At 51.0% G+C, this 21,482-nt stretch overlaps 1 protein-coding gene across 1 annotated transcript; it reads right to left on the bottom strand.

Moving 5' to 3' along the window:
- Positions 1–585: 585 nt before the first annotated feature.
- Positions 586–16,380, bottom strand: SGK2 (serum/glucocorticoid regulated kinase 2). Its single transcript, XM_082671235.1, has 14 exons — positions 16,351–16,380; positions 15,185–15,244; positions 14,289–14,338; positions 13,725–13,782; positions 13,435–13,518; positions 12,406–12,537; positions 11,214–11,326; positions 10,882–10,918; positions 9,765–9,851; positions 7,261–7,356; positions 6,411–6,566; positions 4,519–4,608; positions 2,732–2,937; positions 586–940 (listed from the first exon to the last, which is right to left on the bottom strand). Exons 2-13 carry the CDS (start codon positions 15,218–15,220, stop codon positions 2,773–2,775), a joined length of 1,104 nt encoding a protein of 367 aa, XP_082527361.1. The 5' UTR covers positions 15,221–15,244; positions 16,351–16,380; the 3' UTR covers positions 586–940; positions 2,732–2,772.
- Positions 16,381–21,482: the final 5,102 nt, after the last annotated feature.

Below are 21,482 nucleotides of genomic sequence, written 5' to 3'. Positions count from 1 at the left end.
GCTCAAACCGATGTGAGCAGAGACTTTAGAATTTTTGTTACAGTTTTCATTGGGTACAGAGTAGTCGGAGTTTTAGGGTCTTAAAACACACACACACACACACACACACTACTCCTGTTGCTTTTTCACAACTACTGTGACTGCAAAGTTAAAAAGTGAAGAAGAGAGTGATTGTGATTTCTCTTCCTGAGGATGCTGTCTTTTGGTACCAAATTGGGTGAATACAGTTTGCAGTCAGGCTTTGCCAGAAGACCAAAAAAGTAGCTGCCCAGAGCACTTCTTCCGCTGTTGGAGGTTGTAGACAGAGCAAGGGCCTTAGAACCAGCTGCCACCAAGTTCAGTTCCTGGCTGTGCCTTGTACCATCTGGGTGACCTTGGGCAAGTTGCTTACTATCTCTGAGTGAAAGTTTCTTACCTGTAAAGTCAGGTTAATAATTTCTAAATGCTGGCTTATTGTGAGGATTGTAGATAATGCACATGCAGCTCAGAATGTGCTCAGGAAACCGAGGTGTGAACATATCTGTTCTGATATTGAACAGATCAATTCAAGATTCATAATTTATCATTTTTATTTTCTATCCTGGTGAAAATTTTGTGATGTTACAGTCTTAGAGCAGATAGAACCATTACGTGTTTCACAACCCATAGAAGGTTGTATACTTTGACAATACTATCACATTTCTGACAACTACGCTCTGTTGCTTTTTGCTTTGGGAAGTTGGGATTTTGGCTTCGCCCTCATCACAGTTCACATTTGTCTATTAGCAGACGCTATTAAGATGGAAATCATAGTGTTTCGCTCAGAATTCACAGCACATATCAAAGGATAATAGTAGCTCTTCTTGACTCAGCTTTGATCCCCAGTAGGTCAGTGTCAGTGTCATTGGTGTGTTTTCCATGGTCTTCCAGCTTCATCCCCCATAATTCCTAGGGCAGGGGGCTGGATAAACAAAAATGTAAGGCAAAGAGTGGGACTGAGTTAAGAGGAAAAGGCAGTAAAATCACCAGCACACACTGATGGTAAGAAAGTTCTTCTCTTGTTCACAAATCAGAAAGCTAATGAGACCACCATGACGTAGGTGATGAACCACAAGCTTGTGAAAAAGACTTTTGTTGCACTGAAATAAGGCAGCATGATCCATCAGATAAGTGCAGGGTGTCCTGGACTCATGGGGTGTTATATGCTCACCTTCCGTCCAATCAGTATTGCTTTTAGAAATGGCTAATCCCCAGGACTGTACCAGCCCCAGCCTGGGCTCCCTATGGTCCTAGACCTGCCAAACATACAGAGGTGTGTGAGGTAGAGCATAGCATGAACTTGGCAGCCAGGCTCAGACGATGAGCATCCAGTTGAATGCCTCCTCTTCGAGACCCCGTTTCCCATAACCCGGCTTGGCTCTCCTTAGAGATTTTGAAAGTCATTCTGCTTGGATCTAACAGAGTGAGAGGCAGACCAGCACAAAGGTTACCTGTGAGAGCCCCAGAGTCAGCTTATATGGCTCCAAGTCCCAGCTCTGGCCCTTGTTAGCTATGTGACCTCCAGGCAAGGTACAACTTCTCTCTGTTTCTTCATTGGTAAAAAGGGGATAGTTGCTCCCTTGGGGTTGTTTTGATGAAAACTGAGACTTGAAAAACTCTAGCACAGAAACTGGTTCAGCATAGGCAAATGTTCTCAAGCTGACTTTGACCAGTTAAGCAAAGAAGGAGTGGTTAACAGGATCAGAATCTCTCAAAATCATTGGGAAAACTAGAGAATAAGACTCAAGGATTCCCAGGAATGACAGGAATGATGCTGCAGCGCTGATCTGATGAGGAAACTGATGCTGCCAATAAGTACCAATTGCTATATCGTTGCCACTTCTACACCAGGAGCTCAGTTTTGTGGGTGTTGTTACCGCAGCTACCACATGAAAGAGAGCTCCCAGTTCCTTCCTTGAGTCAAACATCTGGCACAGGTGCATCCTGAGGCCACATGCCTGGCCCGAGCCGCAGGGTGGGCTGGGAAAGTTAGTATCTAGTATTTTCAGCTACTGTAAGTGGAGGTAGTTATTGCCTCTCATTATGGCTCATAAAACAGGAGATTCCCTGAATATAGCAAGAGGTTCAGATGCCAGGCAGACAAACCTAACAAATGTGCAATCCATCCACCCAAAGAAAGACATCATCGACATAGAAAAATAAGAGGGTGTTGGGTGATACCCTATAGGCTTGTTACATCTCCGTCATTTTACACATTGAGATCAAACTCCAAACACCAAGAGACCCTCTGGTAAAGAGGTGCTGGTTGCCTACCCAACATTTCCCCCTTCTCTCTTAGTGTTGGACCCCTGTGTTATTGTGGGGAGTAATGTGCCCAGTTAATCAGACATATATCCCAACCTCCATTACAGGTAGGGTGGACGGCTACTGAGATGCAAGCAGAAGTCATTGGGTGGGGCTTCTGGGGAAGCTCTATAGAGGTGCCCTTTTGCCGTTTCCTCCTTTTTCCCTGCCCAGGACACAGAAGCAGTGGTTAGAGCTCCAGCACCACCTTACGATAATATAATAATCCTAATAGTAAAAGCCACTTGCCAAGGACGGCAGAGCAGAAATACAGAAAGCCTCTGATAACCTGTCATACCAGCCCTGGACCACCTAACATCACCCTTCTTTTATTGGCTGGGAAAAAAAGTCTTATTTAAGCCATCGTTACTCTGGGTCACTGTGACTAGCAGCTGAATGTAATTCTTACAGATACAAGCTGGCTTCAGTGGTTTCACAGGTGCTTCTCTTCTAGCAATCTAAGACGGCATCATCCTCTGGTGCATAGGAAAATCCCAGGAAGGCACTTGAGGCCCCAGAACTGCTGGCCATAGTGTCGGGAGTGCAGCCAATGGACTTTGACACAGCTTCTTGGGTGAACTCTGGGTCAAAGTGTTTCAAGTCAGCAGGTCCTGCCTGTGAATATAAGCCAATGATAAGAAGGGAACACTGGGGTCAGAGCTGTCAAAGGAGCCCACAGCCATGAGAGAGATGTTAATGCTCCCCTCTGAGTGCCCCACGGGCATCCTTACTTAATTTTCACTTATTTATGCATTTACATTGGTCATTGTACTCCATGAGGTCCAATAACAATCTATCAATTCCTCCATCCCCCACCCCAGCACCCTACCTGCTCCACACCAACCCTCCAGACGCTGCTGGTAGGAAGTAGATTGTGACATAAATGCAGTATGAATCAAGGACATAAAAACTGTGCACAACAGGGCTTCCCTGGTGGTGCAGTGGTTGAGAGTCCGCCTGCCGATGCAGGGGACACGGGTTCGTGCCCCGGTCCGGGAAGATCCCACATGCCGCGGAGCGGCTGGGCCCGTGAGCCATGGCGGCTGAGCCTGCGTGTCCGGAGCCTCTCACAACAGTGAGAGTGGCCCGCGTACCGCGCAAAAAAAAAAAAAAAAAGTTCACAACAGATACAGTACAGAGAACAAACTAGTGGTTCCCAGAGGGGAGAGGGGTGGGAGGAAGGGCAAAATAGGTGAAGGGGATTAAGAGGTACAAACTACTAGGTATAAAATAAGTTACAAGGATATAATGGACAGAACAGGGAATATAGTAATACTTTATAATAACTTCGTATGGAGTATAATGTATAAAAATATCAAATTACTATGTTGTACACCTGAAACTAATGTAATACTGTAAGTCAACTATATCTCAATAATAAATAAATAAGTAAAAATACATTCACATTCTTTGACTTGGTAATTCCCCAATTGGAATCCATCTTAAGGAAATAATCACAACTTGGGCATAGATATGCACTTAAAGCTATTCATCAGTCCGTTATGATAAAGAAAAAATGGTAATAACCTAAAGTTCACCATTAGGAATGTGGTAGAATAAGTTATGTTGCCAACATAGGGCTGAAATATTATACAGCCACTTAAAATCATACTTATAATGTCTTATATGACTTAGGGAAATAATGACTTAGTTTTTAGCAAAAAGAAAGAGGGGAGAGATGATATTTATATATATGAAGTGTGACCTATGTAAAAAACATAGAAAAGACTTGAAGGAAACATGCCAGTGGTGCTTTCTCTTGGGTAGTGAGATAATAAGCTTTTTCTCCTTGATGCTTTAAACATCTGTTTTACACACTTTCTAGAAAGAATACATGCCATTGTTATTATAAGGAAAAAAGCTAAACAGAGAGAGAAAATCTTTACAGGGCTTGGCTCTGTCTGGGGGAGCTCCGTGACACAGCGGTTTAAAAACTGTAAAGAGCTCTGCGATGAGGGTTATTGGTGCTAAAAGTAAAGAAGTGCAGCCTGGCTCCTCACACAGAGCTGAACTGGCGGCCAGGACTTCTGGGCTCTAGACCCAATTCTGCCTCTAACTTATGGGGTGGCCTTGGACAAATCACTGAGCCTCTTGGACCCTTGGTTCTCCCATCTGTAGAAAGACAGCGGGCTCAGATACCCTCCAAGCTTCCATCAGCCCTGGGAATCCAGAATCTAGAATGTGAAGACCTCTTACCACATTAGGGTTGAAGGGTGGAGTCAGCCTCTTGTGGTACAAGTCGTCCCAGTTTATGGGGCTGAAGAATACATGGTTCTTTATCTCAAGCTGCAGGAAAAAGGTGCTGATCAGAAGTAGCCCTTTCCATTGGCGTTCCCACCCCACCTCACATGCCTCGGAGCTCCAACTCTATTGGCAACCGGTTGTCAAGCCCTAAACTCTTTACCAGGAAGGTAACTTGCCGTTCTGGCTGGTTTCCTGGGACAAAGGAGTGTCTGCAGTTAGACTTCTCCCCTTCGCCATTATCTCGAACTCCAGCCTTCTCCTCGTAGCAGTTGTTTATTCCACAGCTATTTAGTGAGCACCTACTCTGTACCATACTAGGCTGTAGAGGTATGTCAGTGAACAAGACAGCAGGACCTGCTCTTGGGGGCCCCAGGGGATCTTGGGGACCCCCTGTCCCCCATTCTGCTTCAGTGCATCCTGACTCTTCCAGAATTCTAACCAGAGAAATAGAGCAAATCGACTCACTATGGAAGATTTGGGAAATAAAGCCCCAAGAAAAGCTGCAGTTTCCCAAAGATCCGGAATTTAGGATTCAGCCCTGGGCGTGATTCACCACTTCTCTCCTAATCCAAACCAGTGCTGGCACGAACTTCCACCTGTTCCAGCAGGACCCTCTCTCTACCTGTGTTTCTCAAAGAATGATTCTCTGGCTCCATATCAAACCCCCCGGGGGGTTGCTACAAAGCCAGATCAAAACTATTTCCAGACGAACACCCAAGAAACTGGTAACACTCATTGCCCCCAAATTTAAAAAACTCAGTGGCTGGAGGGACTTTTTCTGAATATCCTTTGGGTTTTGATCTATGGGAATGTATACCTTATTTTAAAAATCATACATATTTTTTAAGATGCAAATTTCCTCTGGGAAGGAGGGGACCTGTCTTCATGAAAGCCCTGTTCTTTAAGCTGTCCAGGGATGGGTAGGCAAATGCCCTAAATGTTGTTACACTTCACAGTATCTGGCATATAGGGCAGTTTGTAAAAGCACTACGTGCTGGACGCTGGCCTAGGTGTTTGTATATATTATTTAATCTTCATAAGAGCTATGAGCTGGGTGCTGTTATTACAGATGGGGAAACAGGTGCACAGAGAGAGGCTAGCCATGTGCCCAGGGTCCTGCACCTAGTAATTGGTAGAGGAGGGATCGGAACCCACGTAGTCTGTCTCACAATCCATGCATCTCAACTTCTACGCTAGAAGAGCAAGCTTCTAGGGCGCATGCACAGTTGGGACAAATTATGAACCATAAGATACAAAAAGGCCAAAAACCAACTGTCGCTTCTGAGGTGCTGGGAGCAAAAGCAGGATACCGGGCATGAGCCCTGCACACACCACCACCAAGGGGGTGGGCAGACAACCTAAGCCACCCCTCCTGCCCGACCCACAGATCTGCCCCTACTCTCACCCCATTTAAGGAATGAGTCCACCCTCCTCAGAGAGGGCACCTGTTACTTTTCTTTTGCCCCCTCGTGCTGTATAGCACAAGTCCCAGTAAAGCCCTGCCTGAATTCCTGTCTGGCCTCTCATCGTACTGTCACACTCTGTAATAATTTGTGTTCGTCTGTCTGCCTTCCCCTCCTAAACTTAATAAGGGCAGAGACCCAGTCTAACGAACCCCTAGCGTTTAGCTCAATGCCTGGCACATAGGAGGTGCTGCATAAATACTGGTTGAATAAAAGCGTTAGAATGAAGGAAATAAGTAGGCAGCTGTGACTCTCCAAATGCGTGAATTAGCAGTGCCTGGTTTTAGAAAATAGCTGGATGCATGTCACTGCTTCTGGGTTGCCTCTGCAGGAAGCTGAGAGCCCCACGAGGGGCCAGTGCTCCGCTAGCAGGTCACTTACAAAGTCTGTTTGGGAGCCCAGCCGCTGCCTCTGGTCCTTGTGAAGCAGGGCTTGCAGGAGGTCGCAGGCGGCCACTGTCCGGCCCCCAGGGATCCGTAGCGGCTGGTTCAGAATGTTCTCATACATCTGGGACAAATCTTGGCTGTAGAAGGGCGGCTGGTGAGAGAGAGAGAGAGAGAGAGAGAGAGAGAGAGACAGGAGGACCATCCATGCTAAAGTGGGCACAGTTCTCAGGGACACTTGGAGCAAAGTGGGCAGCTGGAAGGATTCAGCCAGACCTCTGTCTCTGCGATGGCTCACGTGGCAGATGGGAGAGAGACAGAGACCTAAGGGCATCCAGCACAGTGCACAGGCTGTTGGGAAGGCCGAGAAGTCTCTCCCCACCAGTGTGAGGCTTGTGGATCCCCCAGGTGCCTCCTCTATCCCATGTCTCTTAATCCAGCTTGTGCAACGACTTTGCACTTTGCAAAGTTAACAGTTTCCTGTCATCATTTCATCCCAGCCTCACAACCATCCTTTGAGACAGGTTGTAATTTTTCAGATGAGAAGAGCAGGCAGCCTAGGATTGGGTCCAGGGGCTGGTTCCACAACCTGCCAGCACTGTGACCTTTCTGGGTCTCAGTTTCCTTGTCATGAGGCACCACAGGAGTAACATGTGAGACGGTATACTGTAAAGTGCGGAACTGACTTTATTGAAAAAATATATCTAATCCTTGTATTCACTTTGGCATCATCTTTTTTCAGCTTGGAGAGGAGTGATGGCTCATTCAGTTCCTCAAGGAGCCTGAGGAGGCCACACAAGGGACAGATCCACCCCCATCTCTTCCAGAGTCCGCTATACCCCACTCACCAGGCCGTGCAGCATCTCGTAGAGAACAGCCCCCAAGGACCACCAATCCACTGCCCGATCATAAGGCTCTTTACGAAGCACTTCTGGAGCCAGGTACTGTTGAGGGGAAATACATGTATCTGAAAGACACTCAGCCTCCGTCTCCCCATTTGTAAGCAAGGCACTTGGAGGAAAAGCTAAACAGGGGTTGATCCTGCTGTGATATTTACTTGTCTGTGCCTATGTTTATTCAGCATCCATTTGTCAAAGACCTGATTTGCGTGGGGCTCTTTGCCAGTGTGCTAGGGACATAGAGGAGATCAGGCAGGACTGCCCTGTACAGTTGTATGTGTTGTGCATCACACAAAAGTACCAACCAAAGGGGTAAAAGGGGCTGCAAGCCTGGCTATGATCAACTTACCAAGCCATAACCCTAGTATAGGGGTGCATCTGACAACTGACATATATTTATTTTTAAATTTTATTTATTTATTTTTGGCCATGTTGGGTCTTTGTTGCTGCTCAGGCTTTCTCTAGCTGCAGTAAGTGGGGGCTACTCTTTGCTGTGGTGCAGGGCTTCTCATTGCAGTGGCTTCTCCTGTTGTGGAGCACAGACTCTAGGTGTGCAGGCTTCAGTAGTTGTGGCACGTGGGCTTAGTTGTTACGTGGCGTGTGGGATCTTCCCGGACCAGGGCTCGAATCCATGTCCCCTGCATTGGCAGGTGGATTCTTAACCACTGTGCCACCAGGGAAGTCCCAACTGACATATATTTAAAGGGGAAACTTTTTCTAATTAGTCTGCCCAAAGTGGGTGCCTTTATCGAATTTGCTCAAAAGCATCCAATCAGTGTCTTGGGACTAGGAAAGCCCTGGGAATACTCCCGGGGCAGTGGGAAGACTAACGGATAAAGTGTAAGTCAGTGTGGCACATACTTGCTCTGGAAATCTTAGTAACAGATGAATGGAAAGGAGTCAGGAAAGAGGAGGTGGCACTTGTGTTCCTCCTGACAGCTGAATGCGTGCCTTGCGCAAGGAGAGAACCTGAGGCAGAGCTGTGCTTCCTGCCAAACCCGAGGGCTTAGTGGCCTCTTAGCCTGGTGTCTCTGCCACTGAGGAAAGGGGTCTCAGCAACAGACAAAGCCACTTCGAGAGACTGTGCGTGCGGAGAGGGGCAGGGAATTACGCAGACCTGAGCCCTACTGGGTGTGTGGTCACAAGCAGGTCATTGAACCTCCTAGAACCTTGGTTTCCTCATCCACATAATGGGACTGCAGAATCCCTCTCTAGGGGCTGTGTTAAGGACACATGCTAACATATGTGTTACCCCTTGAACAATGGGAGCAACTGTGGTTACTCCTGTCTGTGCTCCCAGCACCATGGCAGTGGCTGAGTCATGGAAGAGACTCGTCAGGGCCACATGTCTCCGACACAATCCAAGGTGCCGTATCCCCTCCTCGCCTCAGCAGTGTCCAAGGAAGGGACGGCTGGGCTTTTAGGCTTTGGGAGGCCAGTTCTGTCTGAGGACACCCTGCCATACCCAAACACAGACAATAGCTCCTGCTTAGAGAGGCCGTCTGTCCATCAGCTCCCCTAAAACCAAATTGAGGAGACAGCTGAAATCTGAGACCCAGATTCTCAAGCACATGGAGAAAAACAAAAGCTAAGTTCCTGTCCCATGCCAGTTCGGGAGGACTTGCCAGCCCTGCAGCCTCAGTCCCCCACCCCCAATCCAGACATCTGTCCAAGCAGCTGGGAAACCCTTTGGACCCAAGGTCCAAGGAGTTTAAGGAAAGGTTTTTAACCCCAAAGCTGCAGGGAGGCCTTGGCAGGACAGAGAGATGTATGTGAATTACTGCTGAAACTCGCAAATTTTAACCCTCCAGGATCTTGGTGGCTGGAAGAAGGAGGTAGACCAGTGTCTTCACCCTTGCAAACCTTGATCTTAACTGTCAGGCCAGGGCCTCCTGTGGCACATGGACTTCACCCTGTAGGGCAGTGCTGTCCAATACAGTAGCCACTAGCCACGCATGACTGCCGAACATTTGAAATGTGGCTGAGCTGAGCTGAGAGGGACCATAAGTATAAAAGGCATACCAGATCAAAGACTTAGTTAGGAAAAAAAAGAATAAAGTATTTCAACAATTTTATGTGGATTGTATGTTGACATGATACTACTTTGCCTGTGTTGGGTTAAATAAAATATATTACTAAAATTGATTTCTCCTCTTTCTTTTTTCTTTTTAAATGTGCTTGCTGGAAAATTTTAAATTGCATATATGGTTTGCATTTCTGTTCCTATTTCTATCGGACAGCACTACTGCAGGGTTTCACCAGCCGGGTCCCAGCAGCCCCTAGAGCTGGTGCCCCCATGACACGGAGGAGGGAACCAAGGCTGAGTGTACAGCCGGCTCGGGGAAGTGCTTGGGTGGAAGAAGTGAGTCCCTCTGATATAAGCTGGTGGCCCTAATCAGGAGCTGTGGCCTAATCCACTCCCAGCCTTGCGCCTCCCAGGAGGTTTAGCTTACCTCTGGGGTGCCACAAAACGTGGACGTGGTCTCCTCAGGCTCTACACCTTCCTTGCAGAGGCCAAAATCCGTCAGCACCACGTGTCCCTATAGAGGAGGGAGGGCAGGGGTGGGAGGGTGGTCTGAGCCAAAGGTATACCCAGGTTTATCCCCAAAGCCCAGATGCCACATCTGGGGCAGCGGCTGTGGGGTCTGATGTCCCTGGCAAAGGCATGAGCTGGCGGCTCCACTCAGAGACTCAGTGCTTCTAACCTGGATGCTAAGAGCAGCACAGGGGCCAGGTGGGGAGATGGCATTGCACTGTCTACCCCCAGCTCATCACAAACTCAGATCGACAACCTACAACAGCAGCAGTTCCAGAATGTTCTCGCTGGAGGGGCCTAGTGGCAGCAGCCCCCTTAACAGAGGGCTGGGGACCCAGAAAGCATGCCTTGTGGCAGCTGAGCGAGAGGGTGGTTGGTAGAGCAGTGGGTGGATGCTGTGGGGCTCTGTCCAGATACCCTCTTTAGGAGCTGTCCCACGCATCCCCCCATGCTGGGCCATTGCCCTCATCCAAAGTCATGCCCCCACTCAAGGGGCAATCCCCATCCAATGACTGGTCAGTGTGGGGGCACAGATGCCCAGCCTCCTTGCCTCAGTCTGGAACAGTTCAAAGAGTCATCCCAGCTCAGGCCCACCCCACCCCTGTACGATCAGCTGAGGAGGCCTCACTTGCAACCACAAGGCAGGCGAGCTGCTTCCTCTTCCCAGTCCTGCCTCCTCAGCCCCTTAAACGTGGATCTCTTGAGAGTGTCCCCCAGGCAGCTTCTGCACCCAGTGGCCCATCTCAGAGTCTATTTCCAGGGAACACAGTCTGTGCCACGGAAGGACTACAAAATCCTCGAGCCTCCACATGACTCCACCCCTGCCCCCCACCCCATATACACGTACACGCACATGGATACGTAGCCACGTGTACACATAACGCATATGCGTGTACATATATGTGTGTATACAGGCATAGGCACACATGCACACACATACTTGAATGCGTCCCTAGCCACATGCACGCATGCACAATGTGTGCACACACACTCATGGGCACACAGCACACACGTGCGCACACATACCCACCAACCTGGCCATCCAAAAGAATGTTCTCTGGTTTCAGGTCCCTGCAGAAAACGAGAGAAAAGGGCGCTGTGATGTCACAGCTGCTTAGTGACATGAGCTGGGGACCGGGGTCCTGCAAGAGGAATCTTCATGGAGATTCAGAGATGCACAGGGAGAGCCTGAGGAGGATGGGCACTCAATCTCAGGAAGGAGGGGGCCCCCACTCGCTGGCGGGCCCTCCTCCTCAGACAGAGGACCAGGTTCGCCAGGATTTCAGCAGGGTCTGGGGGTTCATACGACGCCTGGCTGTTGGGGCAGAAGGGCCAGGCCTAGCTCTGAGCCACAGGCAGGCCTCACCTGTAAATGATGTTGAGGGAGTGCAGGTAGCCAATGGCGCTGGCCACCTCGGCGGCGTAAAACCGGGCCCGGGGCTCCAGGAACCGGCGCTCCCGCTGCAGGTGGAAGAAGAGCTGGAGGGGGAGGAGACAGGTGAGCGGGTTCCTGGGGGGCTCCAGCTCCTCGAGAGTGGGGTGGGGGGCAGCTGGCCAAGTGACCCACTCTCTAAGCTGCAATGTCCTCATACAAGGAAGGGCATGCCGGTCCCTGCCCCACAGAGCGGGCAAAGTGTCGGCAGGAAAGATGAATTAGCAGGGGTGGACCACCTACTGAGTTTCAGGCTCCAGCCAGACCCTCTCATGTCTCTAATCTCCTTTAATCTTCCTGACTACCTTCCAGGTATCAAGTAGGAGGCCAGTTTCACAGAAAAGGAAACTGGAAGAGTCAGAGCTGTCAGGTGACTTGCCCAAGGTCACGTACTGTAATCGGCAGAGCTGTGATGTGAACCCGGGTGCGTCAAAGATGTACTTTTCCTCCAACCCAGTGATAAAATGATTATGATGGTTAGACTGAGCCTAGGTTAGATCTGCTCCCGGGCCAGTTGCTTTGGTCTATTTGGCTGGCAAAGAAAGCCCTTTATCTCCACCGGGGAATTTAGGGATGCAGGACAAAAACTTCCCTCTTGGCACCAGGCTAAGGAGCATGAGGTCACACAGGTTAAATCTGGGGTCACTGAGAAGGGCCATCTTGTCATCTTGATCAGAGAGGCAGAAGAGGGAGCCCAGCTTATCCCAGCTGTGCTTCTGGGGCACCAGGTGGCCTCAGATCATTCCCACAGGGACTGGTCACTCCCATGCAGTGTTCTTTGGTGTAAGATGGGGGCATTAGAAATACTGACCACAGAGCTCCTCTAACATTGACCTTTCCCAGGTCCACTGAAGGGATTGTGGGCAGCTCTGCTTGGAAGTCAAGTCATGATGATGGCTGGGAGTTCGATAGACCTGCCTTCAAATCCTGGCTCTGCCGGGTACAGGCTGAGTGGCCTTGAGCAAGTGAGTTACCTGCCCGAGCCTCGGTTTTTTTTAGCTGCAGAATGGGTCTGTTGTAAGGATGAGGGGAGATTGTTCCAGAACCTGGGGCACCATAAGCATGTGGGATGGAAAACTCCTGCTGAGGGCTGGGCAGGGAAGGCGCCAGGTGGACCTATACCCACCTCTCCCCCGTTGACATAGTCCAGCACAAAGTAGAGCTTCTCCGGCGTCTGGAAGGAGTAGCGCAGGCCCACGAGGAAGGGGTGGCACACGTTCTTCAGGAGAACGCTGCGCTCCGCCATGATGTGGCTCTGCTGCAGAGTCACACAGATGGGCCGTGTCACCGCCTACACGGCCACCTCACCCAGGACCTTCTCGTGCCCCTGCTCAAACACCCACCGTGACTCCTCACTGCCCTCAGAGCCAAGCCCAGGCTCCTTGCTTAGTATCCAGGACTCTGCGGTCTACCTCATCCCTGACCAGTCCACGTGGGTGCACCTCCAGCCCTGGATCCAAATGCCCCGCCCCCTCCCCGGGACAGTAAGCAAAGCTATGTTAATACCGCATAAATGAGTCCCAAGGACAATCCTGCAGAGGGAGCAGCTGAGCGTTATCCACATTCAGCCTTGGTTGCTGTCCCCCTGCCTGGATGCCGTTTTCAGACCATCAAAATCCTAGCTTCAAGGCCAGCTGCAAGGCCACCTCCTTCAGCTTTCTGAAGGACACCTTCCCTTCGATGTCCTTGTTAACATTAATTCCCTCTCCTGAGTCCTCCAACTTGACATCCAGTTCTCTCTCAGGGCCCGCTCTGTCCTTCTCATGGAGTTGGTGTTAAGAGATTCAAGTCAGCCAAAGTATCTAGAACTCCCCGTTGGCTGTAGCTTGAAGCGCCGTTGGAGAGCCTGAAGTGTGACCCCCACGTTGCACAGATGGGGAGGCCGGCACCTGACAGAGCAGAGGACTGGTCCACCATGGAGCCCTGAATCTTTAGGGGAAAGCAGAGAGCCGGGCCGGGTCACCTGCAGGCCCTTGGGGTAAGGCGGTTAGTCTGCCTTCCTGGAGAAGGGTCAGCATCCCAGGCACCACCTGGCCCCCCTGCTGGGCCACCTCTGCGCCCAGAGTTGCGACGCATCTTTGGAAGCCACCTGAGGCTGGGGGCGGGGGGCCGTCAAGAAGCAGGAGAGGAGATGCCTGGGCCCAAGCCCTGGTACCTCTTTCTTCTTTAAGATGGACTTTTTCTGTAGCACCTTCACTGCGTAGAACATCCCGTCGGACTTGTGCTTGGCCAGTAGGACCTGAGCAGAAAGACAAATGCAGAACCCGTGGTGACTACTCCTCCAGGCTTTGTATTTCTCGATGGCAGTGCAGGCCTCCAGCCCCTGCCCTGCGCCCATGATTCTGCAGGTTGTAAGCTCCCTGTCTGCATGTGCAGGTAACAGCAGGCGGCAGAAGAGGCCAGAGAAGGGGAGACCCAGGCCTTCCAAGCTCACGGGTCACTCACCTTCCCGTAGTTTCCTTTGCCGATGACTTTGAGGAAGTCGAAGTCGGTGGGCCGGGCACTGGGGGACGAGGGAGGAACAAGGGTCAGCATTTGCAAGCTTGGGAAACTCGATGCTTTAGTTCAAATCAGAGCTTCTTTTTAACTTTGAAGCTGGAGAAGGCAGGGAGCTTTCTAAGAACGCCACGTTCTCCCAGCCAGGAGGGTCTTATAAGGCTGGCCCCTGCCCCTGGGGATCTCACAATCATGTAAAAACAGACAAGGCCGGGAGAAAACCAGACGCAACAGCATAGAAGGCAAAGGAATCTGACCTCCGAAGACTGAGAAGGGCCTGGAGGGTGGGGAGCTGCTAGTAATGCAGACTTTGGGGGGATACTTCAGCCACAGGGCTCAGCATGGGCAGAGGCTGGGGAATTAGTGGGACATGAAGCTAGGCGCCGGTCCTAGGCCCAGATGGCAGAGGATCTTGACGCTGGGCCAGAGAATTGGATTATATTCCCAAGGGGAGGGGGGAGCCAGGTATGAGGGGAGCCAGGGAGGAAAGTTATATGAGAGATGAGAACTCACTTTGGGTTGACCGAAGGCCCCAGGTTGATATTCCCATTGGCCCTTGAGGGCTAGAAACATTTAAAGAAAGAAGTGATTAAAATCAGAGGGTCCCTAGTCCTTGGCTCCCTCTCTTTCCCCTGGTCCAAGTCCTGCTCCTTTTCCAGTATCTCTATTAGGCTTCTTCCCTCCCTCCCTCCCTCCCTCCCTGCCTTCCTCCCTCCCTCCCTCCCTCGTCCCTCCCTCCCTCCCTCCTCCGTCCCTCCCTCCCTCCTTCCTCCCTCCTTCCTCCCTCCCTCCTCCCTCCTTCCTCCCTCCCTCCCTCCTCTCTCCCTCCCCCATCCCCCCTCCCTCCTCCCTCCTTCCCTGCCTCCCTCCCTCCCCCTCCCTTCCCCTCCTTCCCCCTCCCTTCCCCTCCCTCCCCCTCCTTTCCCCTCCCTCCCCCTCCCTCCCCCTCCCTCCTCCCTCTCTCCCTCCCCCTCCCCCCTCCTTCCCTCCCTCCCTCCCTCCCTTCCTTCCTTCTTTCCGTCCACCTGCCAACCCACCCACCATCTCACCTGCTTCACACAACAGCCTTGGGAGGCTGCTGGCCGTTGTACCAAATATGAGTGTGAGGAAACTGAAGCCCAGAAAAGAGCCATCCAAGGACTTCCAGGATGCCCCACTGGCATGAGAACGCAGGTGTCCTCAGGGCCAATCCCATGATTTCCCACCCCATTTACTTCTTGAAGCCCTTGCCCAAGTCTCTTCTCTCTTTACCCTGTAAACGTCCCAGTTCTGTGGGCTCACAGTGACCCCTGCGGGCACCCCCAGTCCTGGGACCGCCCACGCGGCTGACTGGGACTTCCAGGGCTTTCCTCAGCCTTGGGAGGAAGTGAGCCCCCTGGTGGTGGGTGGGGGAACCAAGACCCACTCACCTGCAGACTGGGGGTCCCAGCAGGGCTAGAGTCCATCTTGTAACAGTGATCAGGTGGGCTCTGGGGACACAAGGAGAAGCAGGATGAGAGAGCTGATGTTGGGGAATTAGTGTCACCTGTCTGGGGCCTTAGGCACCACTGCCCTCTCCACCCTTCCCCAACCCAGACACCTGCCCGAGGTCAGCAACCCCTGCGTGGGACAAGAAATGATATCTCCTGGACCCAGCCTCTCCCATCAAACATCTCAGGAGGGAGAGAGAGGATGGTCAGCGGTGGCCCCTCCTAGGCTGGGTCCTTTCAAGGGTTGAGGACGGCCAGGGCAGCAAGATCCCTGTGAGCCAGGGCAACTCTGGATATCTGGGGTGGCCAAGGCTGGAAGGAGACTTGCAGAGCATGAAGTCTGAACCCTTCCCCCATGTCACTGGTGGGAAGTCTGAGGCCCAGAAAGGGACTTGCCTAGGGTCCCACAGCTTGTGAGGGGCAGGCTGGGCTCCCCTGGATCCCTGTGGACGGCCCCGGGCTGGGCTCTGTGCTGACTATTATCTCTCTGCCACAGAGACTTCTGCCTAATGTCCCTGGAAGGGCAGCTGCCCTGGGGACCTTGGGCCAGAGCCATGGACAGACCCACTGACCTATGTCTATCTGAGATGAAACAGTGGAGAGTGTGACCAACGGTCTATGTGGCCAGGAGCATATGTCTTCCCTGCCCCCAGCCTTCAGGGTGGGGGAGGCCGGTATGTCCAGGCCCTGGCTCAGCGTGCCCAGGACCCCAGAGCCCTATCCCTGCTTGGAAGGTCAAGGCCAAGAACCGAGATCTCACCTGAGAACCCAGTTGCTCGTGCAGGCTGCTGGGCACTGTGCATGCCAGGACCACAGCTTTGGCCTACTGTGGGACCTGGGTTGCAGTAGAGACCACCCGTCTTTATAAGGGGGTCCCTGGAGCAATCACCCCCTGGCCTTCTTGGGAGCTGAGAAAGGGACCACAGGGGAAGCGAGGGAATGGCCCAGCCCTGAGGAGCCCTGAGCCACGGAACTGCCCAGATAGGGAGCGCGGCCTGGCTTCAGCCAGTGCCCCGTGTCTGTGCTCCCGCAGACAGCCCACACGCCCCCCTGGCCTGGCCCTGACAGCCCCTCTGCCAGGCCCTGGCCTCCCCAGCCCCACGTACCTGCACAGCCTGAGGAGAGGCCGCGGGGAGAACCAGTGGTTGGAGCCGGAGGATGGTCAGTGGACAAGAGAGCCTCTCTCTGTTCTCCCAACAAGGGCCGAAGTGTCTGTGCCTGGCGCCGGCCCGGCCCCGGCACCCAGCTCGGAACTCCCGGCCGCAGCAAGGGGGCTGTTGATGTCACGCGGGAGCCAGCGGGGCTTAAGAAGGGACCGAAGACCTCTGTTCCCTCGGGGACATCGCCTCCCCCTGGGGGGTGTGGGTGGAAGGCGGTGAGCGACAGCTGCCAGAGAGCCCGGGCGACGCTGGGGCTTGTTAGAATGCGTGTGAGAGTGTGGGGCAAGGAGTGTGTGTGCAGGTGTTTCGTGCAGAAATGTGTGTCAGTGTGTCTGTCTGTCTGGTGTACCAGTGTGTCCCTGTATGTCAGGGTATTTGTGCATCAGTGTGACCACATTTGTATAATTTTGTCCGTGTGTCTGTACATCTGTGACTCTCTGTTCTCACTGTGTGGAGATGTGCTTCAATGAGTCTCTGTGTAGTGTAGTGTGTGGACATGGCAGTGTGTACCTCTATATATGTTAACGTGCTGTGTGTATGTGTATAAGTGTGAGTCTGTGTGATACCTGTGTGTGACAGTCGTCATTGTGTGTCTGTGTTCATATTGGTGTATATCAGTAAATTGTGTGTGTGTGCTGTATGTGTGTGTGTGTGCGTGTGTGTGTGTGTAGGGGGCCTGTCTGTGAGGAGACATGTTCCCCAGGGCCTACCAAGGCCTGGTGCAGACCATCTAGGGCTGAAGATGAGGTTCCAGAGACCTCACCGTGGCAGCCGAGAGCCCTTTGCCTCCCAAGAACCTGCAGGTGTTTCAGAGCCCGGGTGTCTGGTTCAGTCAGCGTGGCCTTGGTCTTTGCTGAACACCTGGCCCTCTAGGCCTTTCCCTGCTGGCCCTCCGGGGCTCTGGTCGCTGTCTCCAGGGCAGGGCTGGTTGGCTGTGAAAGAGCCAGGAAGCAGGGTCCCGGTGGCACCCTGGTGCATGAAGGCCTTGCTGCCTGGTGCGATAATCAGGTACTCACAGGGTCCCTTCCTCTCTCTCGCGGAGGTTACATGGGGCGTTCTGGGGAATGAAGGAGTTGACAGGGCCTGACTAAGCTCCTGCCCTTCTGGAACTTTCTATGTGGTTACCACATGCCACACCCAGACCTCTGTAGCTCACCACAGGGTGGGTATCTGTGCAGCTGGGGCCGAGGGGGCTGGTCAGGGAGGGACCTAAGCCCAGTGGCCTTGGGGGTTGTCTGTGGGCTCTGAAGCGGGGGCGTCATACGAGGAAAACCCAAGAACAGTATCAGAGCTCTCCATTTTTTAAGAACAGAAATGTTGAACCAATACACAGATGGACAGGATATCATGTTGGCAAAACAAATGCCCAGAACAATTCTTTTCAATGATGAGACACTGATGCAGCCTTCATTTAGGAGCACTGCTTAGAACAGGAAAACAATAATAAAAATAATAATAACCTCAGTGTCCCACAGTAGGGCACTTCAGAATACCCGCCGGCTGTAATAGCGCCCTCTCTGGAACTTACATCCCTCTTGAGAGACTGTCCCACTGCTATGTTCGCTTCTCAGTTAAAGTCCTTGAAAGAGTTGTCTGGACTTGGTCCCCACTCCCCCTCCTTTTCTCTCTTGAACCCATTCCAAAGAGGCTGTCATCCCAACATGCCTCCAGAAGAGTGGACCAATGACCTCCTGTGGCAGAGCCAGCGATGGATTCTTCGTCCTCATCTAAGTCAGTGTCTCTGAGGACATAACCTGTTTTTCGCAGCTGGCTTTAGGATCTCCCGGTTTCCCTCCTGCCTCGTGGATTGCTCTTTCTTCAGATCTTCCACTGGATTCCCCTCTTTTTTACCCTGAAACACTGGCCCGGCCTCTATCTATACTTGTTCCCCAGTTGACCACAACCAGTTTCATGGTTTTAAGTGTCGACTAAACGCCACGATTTCCAAACTCATCTCTCTAGTTCTGCTTCTCTCCTGACTCTGGCTTCTCTGACACTTCACTAGTTAGATGCCTAGAGGTGCTTCACTCTTAACATGTCCAAAAGGAAAGTCTTGAACCTTATTCCTTCCACTCTGCCCCAGACTACTCCTCCCTCTGACATCCATCTCAGTAATGGTACTACCACCTACTCAAAAGTTCAAGCCACCAACTCGGAATTCATTCTAGAAACTCTGCACCCTCATCCCTCCTCCATTCCACCATGAAATCCCATTAGACTCCACCTTCAAAATATATCCAGAAACTACTGCAACCACCCTGTCCTGAGCCACCATCATCACTTGCATGGATTATTGCCCTAGCATCCCTACTGTGTCCCTATTTCTTTTTTTTTTAATTAATTAATTTTTATTGGAGTAGAGTTGCTTTACAATGTTGGGTTAGTTTCTGCTCTACAGCAAAGTGAATCAGTTATATGTATACATATATCCCCTCCTTTTTGGATTTCCTTCCCATTTAGGTCAGCATAGATCATTGAGCAAACAGTAGGTTCTCATTACTTATTTATTTTATACATAGTAGTATATATATGTCAATCCCAATCTCCCAATTCGTCCCACCCCTCTCTTCCCTCCTTGGTATCCATAAGTTTGTTCTCTACATCTGTAATTCTATTTCTGCTTTGCCAATAAGTTCATCTGTACTATTTTTCTAGATTCAGCATATAAGCGATATTACACAATGTTTGTTTTTCTCTTTCTGACTTACTTCACTCTGTATGACACTCTCTAGGTCCATCCACGTCTCTGCAAATGACACTATATCGTTCCTTTTTATGGCTGAGTAATATTCCATTGTATATATGCCTGTGTCCCTATTTCTATCTTGAGCCTCTAGAATCTTTCTTCACCAAAGCCAGAGTGACCCTTTAAAACTGGAAATCAGATCATGTGACTTTGTTGCTCAAAAACTCCATTGTTCTTCCCACCACACTTAGGATTCAGATCCAAAGTCTTTTCCACAGTCAACAAGATTCCACGTGACCCGGCTCCCATCTCCATCTCCACCTGGGTCTCCAGGCCCTCCCTCTCACTACGCTAGGACCTGTCTGGCCTTTTTGCTGTTCCTCAAACACACAGAGCTCCCTCTAGTCTCCTGTCCCTTGCACTTACATTTCCCTCTGCTTAGAATTCTTCCCCCAGATGTCTGCATGGCTGGCTTCCACTAACATCACAGAAGTCTCTGCTCAAATGTCACCTCTCAGAGAGGACTTTTCTGATTGTGCATAACTGATTGTCCCAGTTTGTCTTGGACCTAGGGGTTTCCTGGGATGTGAGACTTTCAGTGCTTAAACCAGTACAGTCCTGGGCAAACCAGGATGGTTGGCCACACCGCAATACAAGTCCCACCGGTTCCCCATCCGGTGTAAGACCTCACTCTCTGACACCTTATCCTGCAACTCTTTAATTGTTTATTTTCTGTCTTGAACTAGAACATCGGCTCTGTAAGTGCAAAGATTTTTCTTGTTCACTGTTGAATCTCCAGCATCTAGATCAGAACCTGGCATATGGCTGGTGCTCAGTACCTATTTGACTGATGAATCAAGGGACGAACTGATAAGATAAATTATAGTACATACATAAAATGGAAAATTACCGAGCTAAAAAATGGTATACGAGGGCTTCCCTGGTGGTACAGTGGTTAAGAATACTCCTGCCAATGCAGGGGACACAGGTTCGAGCCCTGGTCCGGGAAGATCCCACATGCTGTGGAGCAACTAAACCCGTGCGCCACAGCTACTGAGCCTGTACTCTAGAGCCCGCAAGCCACAATTACTGAAGCCCGTGCGCCTAGAGCCCGTGCTCCGCAACAAGAGAAGCCACCGCAATGAGAAGCCTGCGCACTGCAATGAAGAGTCGCCCCCGCTCACTACAACTAGAGAAAGCCCGCAGCAACGAAGACCCAACGCAGCCAAAAATAAATAAATAAAATAAATAAATTTATTAAAAAAATGGTATACAAGCTTATGTGAATCAAAACGGGAACATACATGTGATACAACGTCAAGGCAAAAAGCAGGTTTCCAAATGGTAGGTGACCAGGAATACCATCTTTGTAAAGAAAGTATAGACATGCAAATAACCATCAAAGAAACGGCTGGAGGGACACGACCCAAGGTGACAGTGGGTTACGTTCCTTTTTATCTTTGTACCACTGTGTAAAAATTCTCAAAGTGTTGCTGTTCACTTAATACTTAGGTACTAAGTCCTGGTGGGAGCTTTGACATGCTTGCTGCCCCCAAACACACTCTCCCATCACCTTGACTGTGACTCCTACACCTGAGCAAACTCTCAGCATCTTTCTCTCCTGGTACCACTGCCCTCTGATTTTTCTGGCCAGAGGCTGAATGAACATCGATACTTTTCCCCTGACTCTTCAGACCTGCAGAGACCCCTGCAAACTCCCGGCGGGGGGGTAGTCCAAGCTCCTCCGTGAACCCTCCAGCCTGTTCCTCCCCCTAACTTGCCCCAGCCTAGACTTGCATCCCTCTGCCCCATCACTACACTCACCTGCCCCCATCTCCCTGGACCTGCTGAATGCGGTGGGAGTGCGGGTGGTGTCACACAGCTCCCTCTTCTTGGAACACTCCCCTGACCAATCTGGTCTGCTCAGCTAACCTTTGTACCTGTCCTCGCTCGCCTTCCCCAGAAGCCCCGCCAGACCACCCCCAGTGCCATGAACCCTAGCTCCCTTCCTTGGGTCCACTTCTGTTATTACACTGTCTTCACTCTACTGTCATTTATTCCTTTACAAGCCTGCCTGCCCAGTGCCCAGCAATGACATACCAATGACAGTGCATACCAACTGGGTCTTATTTTGTTCCTGCAGTGCCATGGGTTAGGAACTATCATCATTGCTGTTTTAAAGAGGAGGAAACAGGCATGGAGAGGCGAAGTGACTTGACTGAGACATCTAGGTAGTAAATGATATAACTGGGTTTTGAACCCAGGCAGTCTGACTCCAAAGCCCATGGCCTGGAATTTCAGGAAGAAGTTAGGAATTTAGAAAAGAAAGGAATGAAGTTAGTGGGAAGGAAGTTAGGATGAAATGGGTTAGTTAGGAAGGAAGAAAATTAGG

This window comes from Grampus griseus, assembly GCF_964374135.1.
Source record: "Grampus griseus genome assembly, chromosome: 14".
Lineage (NCBI taxonomy): Eukaryota > Metazoa > Chordata > Mammalia > Artiodactyla > Delphinidae > Grampus > Grampus griseus.
The sequence above is the reverse complement of the archived record's forward strand: the minus strand, read 5'-3'. Positions and strand labels throughout refer to the sequence as shown.